This window comes from Typopeltis vanoorti, chromosome 1, assembly GCF_054136105.1.
Source record: "Typopeltis vanoorti isolate ZY-2024b chromosome 1, IOZ_Tvanoo_1.0, whole genome shotgun sequence".
Lineage (NCBI taxonomy): Eukaryota > Metazoa > Arthropoda > Arachnida > Uropygi > Thelyphonidae > Typopeltis > Typopeltis vanoorti.
Window position 1 is genome coordinate 162013113 of NC_143549.1, and position 19804 is coordinate 162032916.

General features: G+C 36.8%; 1 protein-coding gene across 6 annotated transcripts in view; it reads left to right on the forward strand.

Moving 5' to 3' along the window:
- The window catches only part of LOC150110589 (TBC1 domain family member 19), a 476985-nt gene that overhangs the window by 94089 nt on the left and 363092 nt on the right, over positions 1-19804 (forward strand). For all 6 annotated transcript variants that reach the window (XM_090395037.1, XM_090395020.1, XM_090395012.1 and 3 more), the window contains exon 5: positions 11179-11253. In XM_090395037.1, coding sequence (XP_090251163.1) covers positions 11179-11253 — 75 coding nt within the window. The remainder of the gene's footprint in view (positions 1-11178; positions 11254-19804) is intronic.

The window sequence follows — 19804 nt, forward strand, 5'->3', positions numbered from 1 at the left end:
CCTAAATATATACTTGAATTCCTGAGAGTTGTCTCTCAGGAACACAAGAAATTCATTCTGCTTATTCTCTGATGCTCTCTCTCTCTCTCTCTCTCTCTCTCTCTGTCTGTTCCATGATATCAGTGTTACCATAATTAAAATTGTCCTAACAAGAGAAGTTGGAATGATTTAAATTTGATGGATTACATTTGAATGGGTTTGGTGTTGGGCATTTAGAAAGACTAATATTTTCTGAGAAGGCACAAAGTCATGAACTTTATGTAGTAAAGGATCAGAGTCTACTTGTGAAGCAGGATAGCACAACTAAATGGATTATACAACGGGAGGAAGATGGATATGAAGTTGCAGCAGCACAAGATGATGGAATGTATAAAGATGAGGATGAGACAGGTAGGGATGAAAATCAGAGTCAGGATCAGGGAAATGGGAGTGGTCAGACCAAAGAGAAAGGTGTGGTATTGCAGCTAGAATAGAGAATGTTAGTGCTGGTAGAATGGCCTCAAACACACAGGGATTGTTATGTTTGCACACAAATATAAAGAGAATTCGAAACAAGAGAGCTGAGTTTGATTGCATTGATTGAGTCAGTATGCCCAAAGATAATTGGAATAGGTGAAACTTGGTTGTTTGAGGAGGATGTAATGGGAATAGAAATAGAAGGATAGAAATGCAAAAAGAGGAGGTTGAGTGCTATTAATGATTGCAGAGAAATTGTGTCCACAAAGTGTGGAAGTTCATAGTGCATGCACAGACTTTGAATCTTTGTGGCGCGAAGTTGAAATAAACAGGTTAGTGTATCTGATGGAATGCTGTTATAGGCAAGGGAATGCTTAGAATACTAATTGTGAAATGTTTAGGCAAATTAATTGGGCATGCAAAAAGAAGGTGATCCTGATGGGCGACTTTAATTACAGGAATATGGAAAGGAATGAGAAGATAATATAGGAACAAGGAGAGTGAGTTTGTGGAATTTCTGAAAGATAAGTATCTTAAGCAGCATGTGACTGAAGCAGCTTGAGGCTTCAGTGCCTCTAGAAGAAGGCCACAATAATACGGTGTGTTATTGTGGCTTTCTTTCACCGTATTCTGTGGCATATATCCAGAGAATGGTCTGCAAGACCAGAGTGGCTGTACTGGTGAAACCGAATGTAGTCCTTGTGTTCTGAAATTCTGATATTCACTGTCCTGCCTGTTTGGCCAAAGTAGGACAACTTACAACTGCAAGGGACCTGGTATACACCAGGTAGGTCTAATGGGAGTGGTTGGTCTTTAGTGGAGCAGATAAGGGATGCCAATTTTCTATATGGTCTGTAACAAGAGGTCGAGTCATGTTTTTTTTAAGATTTTTGTAATTTTTTCTGAGGTGCCTCGGATGTAGGAAATGGTGATGGATTTAGAGTAATCCTTGTTGTGAGGTGGGGAGATTATGGTTTACTTGCTTCAATATTTTGTGGCCTCCCAAATATACATACATAAAGAAAATGTGCCATTACGCCCCATAGTGGATGGCATTGATTCCCCCACATACAGATTAGCTAAACATTTGGCCAAAGCGCTCACACACTATACTGGCAACACACCATCACACATAAAAAAACTCAGCCCACTTAAAAGCCAGCATAGAAAACCTGACACTCCAACAGACTGACATAATGGTCAGTTTTGACATCTCCTCCTTATTCACAAATGTCCCACTCAAGGAAACCTTAGAGCTAATCCAAGTTAAATTTCCTCCTGATATCTCAGCCCTATTTCAATTCACAAATGAACTCAGGCTATTTCGTTTTGGCAGGGAAAATTCTACAAACAAATAGAGGGGACAGCCATGGGTTCACCACTCTTCCCACCCTTGGCCAATTTCTTTATGGAGACTTTTGAAGAGAAAGCCTTAAACTCTGCGTCACAAAAACCAACCATACGGCTTCGCTACGTTGATGATGTGTTCACTATTTGGCCACATGGCTCTGATACACTCCTCTCCTTCTTAACACACTTAAACCACCAACTCCCCAGAATTAAGTTCACCCTGGAAAAAGTGGAAAACAACAACCTCCCTTTCCTAGACACACTAGTCACCCACCAACCTAATGGAACTTTGGTTTTCTCAGTTTATAGAAAACCCACCCATACTGGCAGATACATTCACCAACAATCCCGCCATCCTCCTCTCACAACAATATGGAGTTGTAGAGACACTATACAACAGGACTAAACTAATCTGTTCAAATGACAATGCCCTAACCATTGAACTAAATCACATCCTCAACACTTTCTCAGCCAATGACTACCCCCAAAAAAAATCCAAAAAATATTGAAGAGAGTATACCACAACCCCCCCTCCCCCTCACAACAAGGATTACTCTAAATCCATCACCATTCTCTACATCCAAGGCACCTCGGAAAAAATTACAAAAATCTTAAAAAAAACATGACTTGACCTCTTGTTACAGACCATATAGAAAATTGGCATTCCTTATTCACCCCACTAAAGACCAACCACTCCCCCTAGACCTATCTGGCGTATACCAGGTCCATTGCAGCTGTAAGTTGTCCTATTTTGGCCAAACAAGCAGGACAGCGAATATCAGAATTTCAGAACACAAGGACTACATTCGGTTTCACCAGTACAGTCGCTCTGGTTTTGCAGACCATTCTCTGGATACATGCCACAGAATATGGTGGAAGAAACCCACAATAATACACCGTAGCAAGTTCAAATTTGAGCGGCTATTCATGAAATCATCCTCAGCCCTAAGAAACATGCCAAACCTTAATAAATTTGGCTGCATGAGACTGCCCCAGATTTGGGAGGCTTATATCAGGAGACATTCAGCCCAATGGCCAAGAATACCTACATAGCCTGCTAGGAGGCGCCATCATGACTTTTAGGAAAACCATAGCTTCCTCCCTTCGTTTCTCATTTACTGTGTTTAGTGCCTGCGACCATGTGTCTTTACTGTAAGTTCCTTTGAAGATGGCAACGTGACGTTGTCGAAATATTGGAAATATATTAAAGTTTAATTTAATGTATATTCTGTTGTACATTGTAATTTCCTTAAGTTATTTAATAAGCATGTGTTGACACTACTGTCAGTTGGTGAGAGTGATCATGATTGAAGTGATCTTGTTTCATTGAACCAAGAAAAGGTTACCACCAAAACTGGATATATGTGAAAGTATGAAGAGATGATTATAGGTAGCTCTGTAATCAGTTAGAATCAGTATATTGGGTAGATGATCTGACTGGAAAGGTGTTGACAATGCATGAAACTCACAAGGCAGTATCTGACAAAAGCAATGTATAACTGCTTACCACGGGTTAGCGAATTAATAGAGTAGGAGCGAAATGGATGAACAGTGAAATCAAGCAAGCTGTGCTGGAAAAGAAATTGCTATGGAGGAAGTACAAGACAGTTGGTTGTGATTGGATCCATGAAGAGTATAAAGTGCAGGCTAGAAAGGTGATGAGCATGATAAAGAAGAAAAGATTCAGTATAAGAGAAGATTGACTGGTTAAGCCAAGGTTAACTAAACGGAATTTTTCCGCTATATGGCAAGCAAGAGAAAGAATATTTATGGCAGGTTGACACTGCTGGATTGTCATGGCAGCAGAATAAAAGCTGCAAGGGATATAGTGGAATTATTGAATGAGCACTTTATCAGCATATATCATACTGGTGTAAATAATAATGCCGTGCACTATATAGAAGGGAGGTGCAAATGTTAGGAGAATTGGAAGTGAAAGAATCAGAAGTGTATCAAGTGTTGATTGGCTTAGATGTTAATAAGGCTGTGGGAATGGATGACATATCACCACGTATTCTTAAGGAATGTGCACCACAGTTGGCTTGACCTCATCATTTAATAAACGTTTGCAATGGGTAGGGTTCCCTAAGGAGTGGAAAGAAGGCAAAATAATACCACTCCACAAGCATGGTCCTAGCACAGAAGTCTCCAGTTATAGACCAGTCTGTATAACTGCAGTTGTGGTCAAGGTTGGAGAGATTGGTTAGGAATAGAACACAGGATTGGCTTGATGGAAATAGCATTCTTTATGATGGTCAGCATGGATTTGTAGATAGGTCCTGTTTTAGCAGTTTACCTGCATTTTATGATAAGATAACAAGTGTGTTAGATAACGGAGATAAGGGATCAATCCTGTAAAAGCCTAAGTAACTTAAATGTTTCTATCATATCCCCCCCCCGCTTTGCCTATCGACCAACTTTTGCAACACACACAAACTCTTAATCTGCCTTCATAGAGAACATTTTGCAGACTACTAACTACCTTAATCACTGGCCTCTGGATTCTCTCCATTACTTCCTCATACCTGAGAAACCCAGTTGACCAAACCTGAGTACAGTAATCCAGATGTGGTCATGTCGATGCTTTATGAAGAGGAATGATAACTTCCTTATCTCAGCTTATTAATGTGTTCTTCAGTAACCAAGTAATCATGTGAGCTACCCTGGCTACTTTAGCAATATGCCCTCTAAACTTCAGCTCTCTATCTACTACTAACCCCCAACTCCCTGGCTTCGTCAATTTCCTGGAGTACAGTTCCCTTAATGTGATACACAGCGTGTAATCTTTCTATCCAAAATGCATAACTTTACATTTTTGCACATTAAATTTACATCCATTATGTTTTGCTCATACTGTCAGCCTATTGAAATCATCCTGCAAGCTCCCCATATCACCTTGATTAACTATTATCCTACCCAACTTTGCAAGCAACTGAATATCTCTCTTCAAATTATTTCCTATATCATTTATGTACAAATTAAACAGCAGTGGTCCAAGCACAGAGCCCTGTGACACACACTGCTGATTACCCCTATCTTCTCCTAGATTTTGCTCCTCCATATACTACTTTCTGGCTGTCCATCAGCCATCCTGTTATCTAAATAGGTGTTGCAATTTATGTAATCAGAACCCTTTGCAAAATCCAGCAGTATCATCGTGTATCCATCCATATTCAACTCAGCTGTCACTCTATTATAAAAAGTTAGTTTACTGGGCATGACCAACTTTTCATCAAGCCATGCTGCCCCTCATAGAATATCATATTCTTATCCACTATTTCAAATACTTTTACCACCACTCCTGACATACTGATTGGTCTATAATTTGCTACCACAGAACTCAGATCCTCCTTTATACAAAGGAATTATTTTGCCTTCCTTCCACTCTCTTGAGATTTTGGCAGTGCTGAGACTTAAATTGAACAGCCTAGTAAAAGGGCGCTACCAGTTCCCTGCATATTCTCATAAAATATGAGCCTGGGCACTGCCAGTTCCCTGTCACCTCTAGTAAAACGGTATCGTTACTTGGATGATATACCCTTGCAGAGTGGTCATTCAATAGCTCAACAATTTCATCTACCTCTGTCACCTCTCAACCATCTGTCCTCACGAAAGTTATCCATTCATAGTCATTTTTCTTCCTACTTGCTACATAATGAAAAAACTCTTTGGGATTTCTTTTTGTCTGCTCATCTTCTCATAATCTAGTTTTTCTTCCTTACCATGCTGATCACCTTCTTGTCTGATCCTTGTACTGTTCATGAGTTACCTGGTTCTCTTATATACCCTGCACAACTTTTTCCTTTTTTGGAAGCTCTCATGTTTAATAATACTACTCATCCATCTGTCTCCTACCCAATTTATCCTCCTGTCCTTGGGTATACAGGAAAACCTCGCATAATGTGATTAATTAATCCATCAGTTAATGTGTGCTAAGCGAAATTACATTAAGTGAATACAATAAACAATAGGAATAATTATAATTCATCCATCAGCGTAAATTTGGAAAAAAAAATATAGTTATAAAGTATATTAGAGGATAGTTAATCAAAGTTAATAAAAATCATTTGCTTAAATTTTTATTTAATTTCCAAACATTTGATTGAGCTACTTTTTTTACAAAAAAAAATTATGCAAAGATGTTTGAATCCTGCTCAACTTTTTCATCTTGTCAATTTGCAATTGCTTTATCAAGAATTCAGCAGCCTTTGAAGCTTCGTTCCTTATCAGGATCAGTATCAAAATTTTATTGGCATACTCATTATGATTGAAAACTAGTTCAAGTTCTTTTACAGTTAGCTTCTTAGTCATAACACTCTCCTCGTGTTCGCGCTCCTTATTTTCTTCTTCTTCATATACATGCTGTTCTTCTAGTTGAAGGAGATCATTCTCGCTTAAATGTTCTCAATGGGAATCGAGCAAGTTTCTCACATCTTCATTATCCAGTTCATTAAATCCAAGTTCTCTTCCAGTTGTGCTGATTTCTTCAATAATGTTAGATCTTGGATTTTGTGCACGATAAACTAACATAGGCTTGAGTTTAAAGTCGTCTTCTGCATTGCCTCCTAATAAAAGTGCAAGACGATCTTTAGATACTTTGTATCCTGGTTGAGATGCTTCAGTTTTAGCTAGGAAAGGTTTTGTTGACATACACTTCCAAAAGAGACCAGTTTCGTCGACATTGAATATTTGACGATCGTCATAATCACTCTCCTGAATTGTCCTTTGCAATTCTTCGAGAAACTTGGCTGCAGAATCTTTATCAGCACTAGAAGATTCCCCAGTTATTCTTACGTTATGCAGTCGATTTCGATTTTTAAAACAGTCAAACCATCCTAAACTGTCAGTAAAGCTTTCACATTCCTCTTGAAATTTGGTCTCTTTCAGTGAGATAAAAATATTGAGAGCTTTTGCCTGACTATTCCCTGTACTAAGAGGTATTCTTTTTTGGTTATAATCATCAATCCAGAGCGATAGAAGACGCGCCATCTCGATCACTAAATGGCTTCTATTTTGGGTGATCTGCATGCTTAAAGAAGCGGTAGCAACTTTTCCTTATTCTTTGCTCTTATTTAATATAGTCCAAACTGTATACTCGCTGTATTCTAGGTCTTGCACAATCATTGTATTACTAGCACCACTTTCATGTCTCTTAATGAATTCCTGCACGCGGCAGATTGTCAATAAAAAATTTTGTGTCATGTAAAATTTCGCATAACGTAAAAAATCGTGTTAACTGATTAATCACTCACTTAAAGCGGGAAATAGTATGATTTCACTCAATCATTCTAACTGGTTATCACATATATCGAATTTACATAAAGCGAAGTTTTCTTGTACAGTGTAATATTGCTTCTTCCAGATACCTCTTGACTATTCCCCGTGCACAGTGAAAATCTTTCTCTAACAGATCTTTATGCCATTGTACCGCTTCAGGCTACTTCTTAAGTGTATAATAAACTGGCTTGTAGTTCTACATATACCTCTTCTTAACTGAAATTTCCACATGTTTTGCTAGTTCTGAAGTCAAGACTACATAATTACTCTTCATAATTGGGGGCAGTGTAGCCACCTTAGTTACAGACAAGTATTCTGATTCTATAACAAGATCCAACACTCTTGTACCCTGATTCCCCTCTATCACATTCTGCTTCAAGTAATTATCTCTGAGTAAGTGCATAAATTCCATTTCCTTCTGCCACGTGATCTTTCCTCCTTCCAATATGTGTTTTCGAAGTTGACATCTCCCATAATAATTACTTGACTTGTGCTCATTGCAATCAACTGATGCCTATTTTCCCCATCATCCCTGTCAGTAAATAATTTTATCTTTTATCCTATTGGCTTGAATCTCATACCAGATTGACTCAGAAGCACTGCCTTTTGCCCAACTGACTTGTTGGCTGCAATTCTTAATTTTCATTTTACCCCAGCCCCTCTCCTGCTTACTTACTCTGTCCTCCCTGTAAATACTAAATTCATTATATTCTATCCCTGTAACATCATCCACTGTTAGCAAGTCTCACTAATGCTTATAACTTTTGCCGAGATTACACTAACCAATACCAGAAACTACCCCCTCTTATTCCTGATGCTTCTAGCATTAGTATATGTTATAGAAACTGTAACATCCCCTTAGTCCCAACACTTTTACATCCTGGATTGACTACTCTATTCAATATTATTGCCTGAGAAACAAGAGTCTGCATTTTTTGTATATTCACACACACATTTGCTTCATGGTTGCACACATGCACATCTGCATCTGCCCTAATTTCTTTAGTTTTACTGACTGTGCACTTCCACATTCTCTCTGAGCAAAGCTCTCTCTAGACACTTTACTCTGAATCCATTTAAGTGGAATCTATCAGCATTGATGGATTCTTTTCCATCCATCAAACCCAGGCCATAGGTTCACCTCTATCATAGCTTGGCAGCAGACTTACCAACTTCACTCTGTCACTCTTTTTTTTTTTCACTTCTTCCAATAACTCTTTCACTATCCTCCCTCATACACTACTTCTCAGGCATTGGTTCCAGCCAAAAGAATCAATTCTTTTATATTTATTTTCTGTATTCTGACATCATTACTAATATTAATTTTCACACCAGGGAAACAAGATTTTGTAGAACCTTCATGAAGTACTCCCATTTTCATAGAATCACCATAGAAATTTATCCGCTTGCACTCTTTCTCTTGATTATTATTATTATTTTTAATTTAATTTTTATTTTTATTATTTTTTTGGCTTTGGACATCTTGTTTTTTTCTGTTCTCAGGTCAACTAATCTCTTGCTGTTTCTATACTACATGCAAGCAAGCAAGCTATTTCTTTATTCAGGTCTTGTACATTCTGCTGTACTTCTTCCACCACACTTTCAGTATTATCACTGATATTTACATTTTCCTATCTGCTCTCTATACTCTCTGCAGTCCTCAAATCCTGAATATAATCAAATCCTCAATTATATTCAGAAGAGGGCAGTTCACTTAATAGATGATCTCACAAACTTCCTGTGATTTTCTTGCAGTTACTCTGTTTCTGCATTGTTTTTTTATAGGTACTTTCGTGGGCATTGCTCGACCAAACTGGTCACCTCCATTACTCTGCTTTCCTGTAATTATTTAAGAACACAACCAACCACTGATCATCATTCTCACACAGTTCATTCCAACTCATCAGACCCATTTCTTTTCGCTTCATTCTATTTACCTCTGTTCTTTGGAGCATTCTTCCTCATATTGTATTTCTCAGTGAATACATTCCTTTCAAAAAATATGTTAACATATTGTGTTATAGGCTTTGTGACCTCTGTGTGTGTGTGTGTGTGTGTGCGCGCGCGCGCGCATGCGTGCGTGCACACACACAAGTATATGGTTAATATATTAAAAAATTCATCGTCTCATCAACACATAAATCAAAGACTCCCTCACAACATCAGATGGTTGTTGTGGTTCATCCTATACATTCATCACTTGCCATGAAAAGAATCTGTTTTCCATATGGTTTCCAGCTATGGAGATCTTTAGCCATTTTTCAAGGATGAGCTCTCTCTCTGCATCAAGCATAAGATACAATTTCTCACATATTTATATTATAAGTACTCCTTATTAATGTTTTCTGTTCATATCTTCTTTCATCTATCTCTTTCTCAGATTTTAATGATTACATTCCCTCCTTTTGTCCTCATATGCACACTTCCATAAGACAGTTATCATTTTAGTCATCTACTTTAAGATCTTTTCATATGTCTGTCATTTTTCTTCAGAACCCAAGTGACCATAACTATGCAAAGTTGTCCAGTTGCCATCTTACCAAACCTTTGAGAGAGAGAGAATAACTTCCTTTTTTTACAAGTTAATGTTCCCTTCATCAATGCAGTTATCATTCGATGGGATGACTTGCTATTGTAATATCTTCTGTTTTATTATTATGTATATTTAAGAACTTGTATTTTTTTTCATGTAGTACTATCATATCCTGTACACCCCTTGAGGGTACATGGCAGGAATTTGATGATGATGATGATGAAGAACTTGTAATTATTATTTATTTATTTACTTATTATCAAACTTTCGAACTGTGCCTTTATATTCTTTTTCCTATCAGTCGTAGTACCGAGTTTGTAGTCATTGCTTGAGCTAGTTCAATCACTCTTAATCCTCTCTGGCTATAGTTTACTCCCCCCCCCTTTCTCAAGGCCGCAGTATACTAATTTTCACGTGTACTTAGTCTAGATTCAGGAAGCGCTTCAGGCTGGAACCAATTCCCTTGTCTATCTTGCTGACTTTCTCTTGCACTGATCTTTAAAAATTTATTTGTTTTTTCGACGGCGCCATTAAAGATCGCGTAGGGCACACTTCCCAAATTGCAGGCCACAGCCCCCCCCTTGGGAGCCATAGGTTTTGTTGAGGGGGCCGTGAAAATAATGAAAACAGATTGAAAATGTTTTAAGACTAAGTAGATTTTTTTTTATCTTAAAAGAAACGTATTTAATTTTTATTATTTATTATTTCTTTTTTGTTATTTTTTATATTTTAATGGAAAAAAAATCACTCATTGGTGCGGGATCACAAATTTTGCTTCCTGCATATTTTGGCACTTAATGAATATTAGTAAATATATGCTTATTCGTATAAGTTTCATTTCAAAGTAGAAATCTAAGAATTGCAGTTTCAAATATTTCACCTGATATTGACTTTTTGTGTAGCAGTATTAAAACACATTCATCACATTAAATTGTTATTAAACTTCTTTTATGAGATAATGTGTATGTAAGATGCTAAAAATGTATATGTCCCTTATCACTTTACCTAACTTAGTATCATCTGCAAATAATTAGATATTTGAATAAGTTATATAACAACAGTCAGAACTTTTTTGGTACACCACTGGACACCTTTATTCTCTTAAACTCAGCACCTCCATACATCACTCTCTGATACCTGTCCATCAGCCTCTCTCTCTCCTATCCATGTCACAAGTTTATTTTCAATACCCATATATTTCAGTTAGAGTTCCATATGCAAGGTTGTTATACAGTCAGATGTCATGTAAAATCCAGAGGTATCATGGTATATTTCCCTTATCTGACTCTGCTTAACTAACAAAGGAATACTTTTTTCTTTGTTATTTTTATTTTTGTTTAAAAAACATCAAAAAAAAAAAGAAAATGGTTTATTTTTAAGATTCATATCTTCATTTTTTATAATACTGTCCTAGACAAATTTCTTTTCATGAATTTTCTGAAAACAAAGCCACTTGAACATCTGTAATGCATTTATCTGATATAGTAATTAAATTGTATGTTTCAAAAATCATAAGCTATCAGATCAGATGAAGTTAATTATTGCATCTTCTTCTTTTGTAGGTAAACTGGGAAAGAAGAATTGTCAAGAGTCTTAATAGTATATGTAGTGAACTGGGAATACCTCTCTCTAGAAAAGTATGTTGTTGTTTTTTTATTTGTAATATAATTTATCATGTTGCTTCTAAAAACATTTCTAATTATGAAATATTTGATTATTTAATGAAAAAAAAATATTTGATTACTGTTACTTAACCTTCATAGATTCATAAGATACTAATAATTAAGTTTATCACTAAGCCTGTTTTAATCATTTCCTTATATGTTATTAAATCATCATCAGTCTACTTGACCACCTTCTGGTAATAGCGCAATCTACTAATCTGCTATTTTCTGTCTGGAAATTCTGGATGATATTCTGCTTTTTAAATATGTTCTAAACTTATGTCTTTCTTGATTTCCACCCATTTAGGTGGCCTCAATTGATGACCACCCAACAGGGTTAATACATGAGGTATCAAGGAGGAGGGGTAGAATGAAATGCTTGAACAAAACAGTGATATCTATGCACTAGTAAGATTTGAATCCACAGCCTTGTATATGTCAAATGTTGGTTGATTGAAGTTAAACCCAAGATTATTAGGCCAGTTAATTGTGTTTGTCTTCAGTTAGTCTGTTTTTTGGAATGAGACACCTAAGTTATTCAACATGAAATAACTCTACTACTTTCTTACTGATTAACTCATCTTCCATAATAAACGTTCTTTGCATCCTGGAACAGACTGGAACCCAAGTCTTTTCAAATGGACACATCACCATTACTGACGGAACTATTGAGGCCTTCGTTGGAAAGTGGAGATTTATGATTTTTTTTTTTTTAAACTGCAATAATTTGATTTAGGATTTTGGGATTAATTAGTTGATTTTTAATAAAATAAAATTTCACTCTTCTCAATTTTTTTTTATATGAAATTGTGCTAAAAATTGTATTAATTCCAAATACTTTTTTTTCAAGAATTAAAGATCATTAAAATTGATGTAAAATGAAAATAATGTATTTATAGTTTACATCGACAAATAATTACATAAAATATGCTAAAAGACCTTTATATCAATAAATGTCTTTTAGCATATTTTATTTGTCTCCAAGCTCCTCCCCCCTCCCCCTGCCAGAAAAATTTCTGCGGGCGTCGATGCATACAGTCAAATTGACATGAAATTTGTAGCGTGGGTTGCATAACCCACATAACAGCACACCCAACCGAAATGGGCACTCGACACCACTGCTGCCCAGTATATTCATGAATTTGGCTCTCTGTTGCATCTCGTCATCATCATACCTCAGCAACACACTGGCAACCTTTCCTACTACATTGTTATCTTTCACTCTTCTCAATAGCTTCCTGATATTTTGTCCTCACATGCTCCCTATGTTCACTCAGTCATTTGTCCCCACAATCATGACTAATTCTCTTGCTTGTTTCTTCCTCATATCCAATGCCTTAATTATCCTACTCATTCTCTCACCTGGATAGCAGACCTTATGGATTCTCTCAGTAACTAGTTCTCTAATATGGAGTCTCTGTATACTGCTATCCTGGAAGCACTCGTCAGCTCTTTTACTCTTTTTTCTTTCATTATGTTCGCTTATATCACTCTAGTATCATTCTGTTTATTGCTCATTTCATTTTCAATAACTGTTTCATTAAATCGTGCATTCTTACAATTTGACTCTCTATCACTCCAGCAGTCCTGCTACCTCTCTTTCTGCCACACCTTACTTCTGTTTTCTCATTTATTCTTTCTTCTGCTCTCTTATTTTTTATTTTGCTCCCTTCCGTTTTCTCATTCATACTTTCTTTTGCTCCCTTGTCACTAACTTTTGCTTTTATATCCTTGCATTCTTTTATTCCCTCAGTTTCTTTGGCTTTTGTTTCATTTCTAATTTTGTCTAATAATATATCGCACTTCCGACAAATCCATACTTTCTCTCATCCCTTGTTCATTCTCTCTATTCTATAAGATAACTGTGCCTTCTGACACATAGGAATATGTATTTACTGTGATACTTCTGCATTTTGCTTGCATAGAGAATAATTCATGATAGTTTATCTTTTTAATTTACAGGGACATGAGATAACAGATAATTGAGTTTAAATATGAAAAGAGCTGTTGTACACAAAAGAGAAATGAGGTTCCACATGGTCAGGTCCTGGTCATAATTTGTTTCACCACTGTAATTCAAGAAAAATAAGTATAGCATTTAAATGGCAGATAGCTAGCCAGGTTGAACAAGTGTATTATAATGTTTCTGCTCTCTAACCAAGAGCTATACATAATTGGCAATATTTCATGAATTTTAGGATTGTACTATTTATTTTTGATAAAGAAGTGTGTCTGCATGATTTTTGGCATGAATTCTGCATGATTTATTAGTTGAAATTGCCTTTTTTAAGTATAACACAAACACATGTCTTACATTCCACCATGCATACATATTGCACTCACAACATCAAATCATTTTTGAAAAGTCTGTGTAGGGGAGTGAGAGGCAGGTTTTTTTTGTGCAGAGTTGTGAATGATTGGAATGCCTTGCCTGAGAGTGTGGTGTCTGCAAGGAGTTTGAGTGTGTTTAAGACACGGTATAATGAGATGTGTGTGTGATAAAAGGACCTCCCAGATGAGTCTTTTGACTCCATAAGGTCTTGGGGTAATAATAATAATAATTAATGCCACTTGATTTTTGCAGTGCTCACCTAGTCACACTGGTCGACACCTGCTCTGTTGACTTCGTGACCTCCATTGTGTTATACTTAAAAAAGGCAATTTCAACTAATAAATCACTCAGAATTCATGCCAAAAATCATGCAGACACTTCTTAATCAAAAGTAAATAGTACAATCCTAAAATTCATGAAATATTGCTTGGTTAGAGGGCAGAGACATTATAATACACTTGTTCAACCTGGCTAGCCATCTGCCATTTAAATGTTATACTTATTTTTCTTGAATTACAGTGGTGAAACAAATTATGACCAGGACCTGACCATGTGGAACCTCATTTCTCTTTTGTGTACAACACCTCTTTTCATATTTAAACTCAATTATCTGTTATCTCATGTCCCTGTAAATTAAAAAGATAAACTGTCATGAATTATTCTCTCAGTGCTAGCAAAATGCAGAAGTATCAGAGTAAATACATATTCCTATGTGTTAGAAGGCACAGTTACTGTATCTTATAAAATCTGATTAAATTCTTTTTCTTCTTCTAAGAATATAATCATGTTTGATAACAGATCTTTCCTATTTGTCTGTTTCTCTCTTTTGAAGGTCTCCTATTGCCCACAGCCTCAAACTATTCTGCTAAGTTATCTTTTGGTTTTCTTTGGTCATGCAGGCACTGACAATTTTTCTGTTCCAGTCTCATTTTTAATCTAATTACCTCTTTTGAGATCTACCCAGCATTCTCTTCCCAGTTAGTTTATATTTTATGAATTGTTTAGGATATCCTGTGTTGGCAATTTGGTTTACATGTTCTTAAATTTGGTTTATGTTTGTTTAGTTTTTCTTCTGTTGATTTTATTTTTAGTTCTTTTAAAATATCTTCATTCCTTTTTTTGTCTAATAATGAGCATTTTGCATTTCTTTTCATTAATCTCATGAAATAGTAATGAATGTATGTATGTTCGAGGATGATCAGCATAAGAATAGAAAAGATCAGGATGTGAGTGGGATAGGCGAGACTGAGTGGATATATAAGGTAAGCAGTGATAAAAGTGATTCAGCAAGGGCTGGTATGGTGGGGAAATCGCAACCAACAAGTGGCTTGGATAGGACCGATTATAGACCTAAAATTGAACTGCTGTGTTTATTGCAAATGCCTGGAATATCAGAAATAAGGAAGATGAAATTGTTTCACCAATTGATCAAACCGATGATAGCAGGGAATTATGTCCACCATTAAGGTAGACATGAAAGGTGGAAAATAGTGGCAATGGTTTTGAGGCAGTGTGAGTTGGAGGTTTGGAGGAAGAGAGATTTAGTTAGATATTGCTAAAGGTCAGGGAATGTGGAGGGAGGTAATGAAATGTATAAGCAAATATATAAGTTAGTGAATGAGTGAAGGGTGATTTTAATTATGGCAGTATAGATTGGAATGAAGAAGTAGCATTTGGGAATAAGGAAGAAGAATTTCTTGAATTCATGAGAAACAACTATCTTAAGCAGTATGTAAAGGAGGGCACTTGGGGATCAAAAGTTTTAGATCTGATAATTTCGTCAGAGGATGTAATTGTGAGTGGGATTTCATACTTCCTTCCAGTTGGTGAGAGTGATTTTAAAGTGAAGCTGGATTGTGGATAGTCATATGAAGACACAGTTATGTGAGAAAAGGATATATGCAGAAGTAAAAGGCCTCCAACAAATGCCTTCTGTGGGTGTTTGTAGGTGGCTGAGAATGTAACGTAGGATCTCTGATAATTCAAGTTTCAAAATTTTGGGAAGTTTTATGCAACTATATTTATTTAAATTCGGTTGATTTCTGAATGCCATCACAGATTCTAAAAACAGTCTTTCTTTTTTGAATTTACTATGGTGGAGCATGGTGGTTTTTCTCCATGAGATCCTGTGGGTTGTATCTAAAACATGATCTGCAAGGCCATATTCACTATAGTCGTTATTGCAGATGTATGATTTGTGTTCTTCTAAACAGATAGTTGCTGATCTGCATTCACTATAGTCGTTATTGCAGATGTATGATTTGTGTTCTTCTAAACAGATGGTTGCTGATCTGCCTGTCTGTCCGAAGTAAGCCAGCTTGCAGAAACAAGCAAGCTGTTCAGTACAAGCTTACACTTTGGAGCATTGAATGTTCGAAAGTGTAAGGTTCTGAAATTTGGTAGGCAACAATGGGATGCAAAGTATACACTTGGTGAGGAAATTTGAGGAAGTTGAGGAGATAAGAGATCTTGAAGTGGTGGTGGGTAAGGATCTGAAGTTCATAGATCACACTGCACAGGTTGCAAAGTCATCAAATCAGATTATAGCAATGATGCAGAGGATCTTAATATGCTGAAGTAGGGAGCTTCTCATTCCATAAGGCTTTGATCTGGTCTCATATGGATTATTGTGTACAGATTTTGTCCTCTGGTGATAAGGATACATTGGAAAGGGTGCAGAGAAGACTGACTAAGATGGTAACTAGTGTTTGGGACATGATATATGAAGTCAGATTGAGAGGATGCAGTTTGCAAAGTCGTGAATAGGAGGAAAAGAGGAGATATGATTGAGACATTTAACTTGGTAAAAGGTTGTTACTGGTTTAATGTGGAAGAAATTTTTCATAGAATGGAGAAGGGGTAGAAGGCGATGCCATTCCTGGAAGCAGTATAAGAAAGGTGTGAGCATAAGGAAGTTACCTGATATTGTGGTGAATGCAGATACATTGAATAAGTTTAAAGCATGGTTTGATGGGTTTTGTATATAACAGTGTGTGCCTTCCATGATGAGTCTTTCGACTTCACAGAGGTCTGGTGTTAATAATAATCTCATTTTACTTGTTTTTATTCGTTGGGGAGCTTCTTGTTCCATGCAATGTTTAACATTGCATGGAACAAAGGGTAGGGCACTAAAAGAATGGACAGGATCAATTCAATACTCATTTACAAAAAAAAAACAAAATGTACTGCAAAAACTAAAGAACAATTAATTGCTCTAAGTCGTGGAAAAAGTACTTACGATAATATTAACAGAAACATTAAGAAAACTAATGGAGGAAAATCTTGCAGAGAAAGCCCTGTGCAAAATTTATACCTGGTTTATTGAATTTCAGAAGGTATTCAGTAGTATAGATCAGAAAGTGGCATGAGCTACACTTGAATCTTGTGGCTATTGCAGAACATTAATAACAATGCAGAGGCCCCTGTGAGAAATTGTGAAGAAATAGGAAAATGGTTTTGGACAACAAGAGGCACAAGACAAGGAGGCCCAATATCCCTGAGCATCTTTATCTTGCTTTTGGAAAGAACAGTGGATGTCATAAAGGATAATATAAGGAGAATTTCAATTTAAGGTATAAAAATAGATAATTTATGGTTTGCAGGTGACAAAATCATTATTGAAGAAGATGATGAGGAACTAGAGAGAACAGTGCTGTAATAATGAACACTGAAAAAACTATTTCATCTCATCTCATCTTTCTTTCCCTCTTTTACCTTGTGGTGTTGAGGGTTTATTACTCATCGGACCTCAAACCGTTCACAGGATAAGGTGGTCAACCCTATGCCCAGATGTATCCTATGTCCATAGTGTTGAGCTCTAAAGGCCGGTTTGCCTGCTTTGGTGGATGAAAAACCCCAGGATAAACTGGAGAAAAAACCCTACTGGCCACACCCAAGGCCAGCTAACTTGGGGAAGATCCTTCAGCTCCTCACGTCACCGACTGGGAATCGAACCTAGGACACTCCTTCCCCAGGCATATGGTTGTGAAGCGCACAGCCACCAGGCTAACTGTGCAGACCCTGAAAAAACTAAAACAATGATATTCTTGAGAGAAGAGGATGAAAAAGTGAATAAAGATCAACAGATATGATCTTGTTGACCAACAGCTGGAAGAGGTTAGGAACTTCATGTACCTAGAGTGCAACGTGACACATAATTTAGACTAAAAAAGAGAATATCTTAGATAACAAAAGTGAAAGTAAATCTATAGCCAGCAGACAAGACATGGAAAAGTAAATCAGTGAGCCATCCCATAAAGCTGATACTGCTGAAACATGCATATTCACAAGCACTCCGTTTGTTGTGAGATGTGGGTAATGGTCAAAGACTCTGTGAGGCAATTGGTTTTTGAAATAACATGTTATAGAAAGATTCTATCATTTGGATGGGTGTAGTAGGTTGAAAGGTCCTCGGCCTCGACCATAGATGGCAACACTATCGGCAAGTTTTTTTTTTCTAAGTTGATTCATCTGTCATAAGCATTCATGAGAAATTGCAAGTCATTCTATCAAGTAGTTTGTTTTATACAGCTATCTGAAGCAAAAGTGTTGTCTGTATCCCTTGAAATGGATAAAATTGAGTATCGTGCAGTTATAAAATTATTTGTAAAAGGAGGTTTAATGCCAAAAGAAATTCATTCGAAGTTCATAAAAGTTTATAGGCACTCTTCTCCTTCGTTTTCGACAATTAAGAAGTGCACTGCCAAGTTTAAATGTGGCCATACCAGCCTTGATGATGATCCACATGAAGGACATCCAAAATGTGTAACACCACCAGAAATCATTGATCAAGTGCACGATTATGGCATTGGATGACTGTCGAGTCAAAGTGCATGAAATTGCTGAGACTATAGGCATTTCTAAAGAATGTGTAGGATATCTTTTGCATGAAGAATTGTAAATGAAAATGCTTTGCACAAGATGGGTACGTGCTTGCTCACAGCAGAACAAAAACGCACTCACATGAAAATCTCTGAACAGTGCTTGGAGCATTTTAACAAGAATAAAACTGATTTTGTGCATCTATTAGATGCACAAAATCAGATTGAGACTTGGATTCACTGTTACACACCAGAATAAAAAAAGCAGTAACAAAACAGTGGACAGAAGCTATTGTTCAGCACTAAAGAAGACAAAGTTGGTTCTATCAGTAGGTAATGTCATGGCATCGGTGTTTTGGGATGCTAAAGACATTTTGTTTATTGATTATCTTGAAAAAGGGTAAAACCATAACCGGAGAATATTATTCCGGTCTTTTAATCAGACTAGATGAAAAAATTCATGAGAAACGACCCGGTTTGCAGAAGGAAAAAAAATCATCTTTCATCAGGAAAATGTACTGCCCACAAAAGTGTTTTATCAATGGGAAAATTAAGGTATCTGCACTATGATTTGTTGGAACATGCACCCTATTCCCGAGATTTGACTCCCTCTGATTTTTATCTCTTCCCAAAATTAAAACTCTTCCTCGCTGGTCAGCATTTTTCTTCAAATCAAGAGGTGATTGCAGGTGTAGAGGGGTATTTTCAGATCTTACTGAGAACTGAGTACCACGGGGTGCTTAAGAGTCAAAGCTGTATAACTGAGAGGAGACCTCCACATAGCCTTTAAGCGAATGCGGAGAACCTACCAGGGCTTCTGACCTAATGTTCAATCCTCACCTTCTCGTGGTGCACCCTCTTGGGTATCTACATGGATATTGAATGAACGAGGATGGGCTGGCAATTTGGGATTTAGCCGACCAAATTGTATTCTTATTAGCTTAAACCAATATAGAAAATGATGATACAATATGACAAAATTTCATGCTGGCTGGGGTGTCGCCTGGTTAAACAAGGACCCTGTTGTTTTCGCCAGGGAACCAGGACGAACAGCGAAAAGTCAGCTACTGGAACAAATCTGAAAGCACACCCTGTGTTTAACTCTGGTGATGTTGAGTTAAAGATCTGTACTATCAACATAAGAAGCCTGAATGGCAAAGAAATGGAGCTAGCTGAAGAATTAGATAAGTACCAGATCGACATAATAGGGGTGACTTTTTTGTTTCAGTCACTGAAACAAAAAAGACAAAAACTGGTGAGATCTTTCTGAACAATAAATACAAAAAGTTATATTCAGGAAATGACAATCAAGGAAAAGAAGGAGTAGCCATAGTATTAAACACAAAATATGAGGCTAATCTTCTTGAATGGC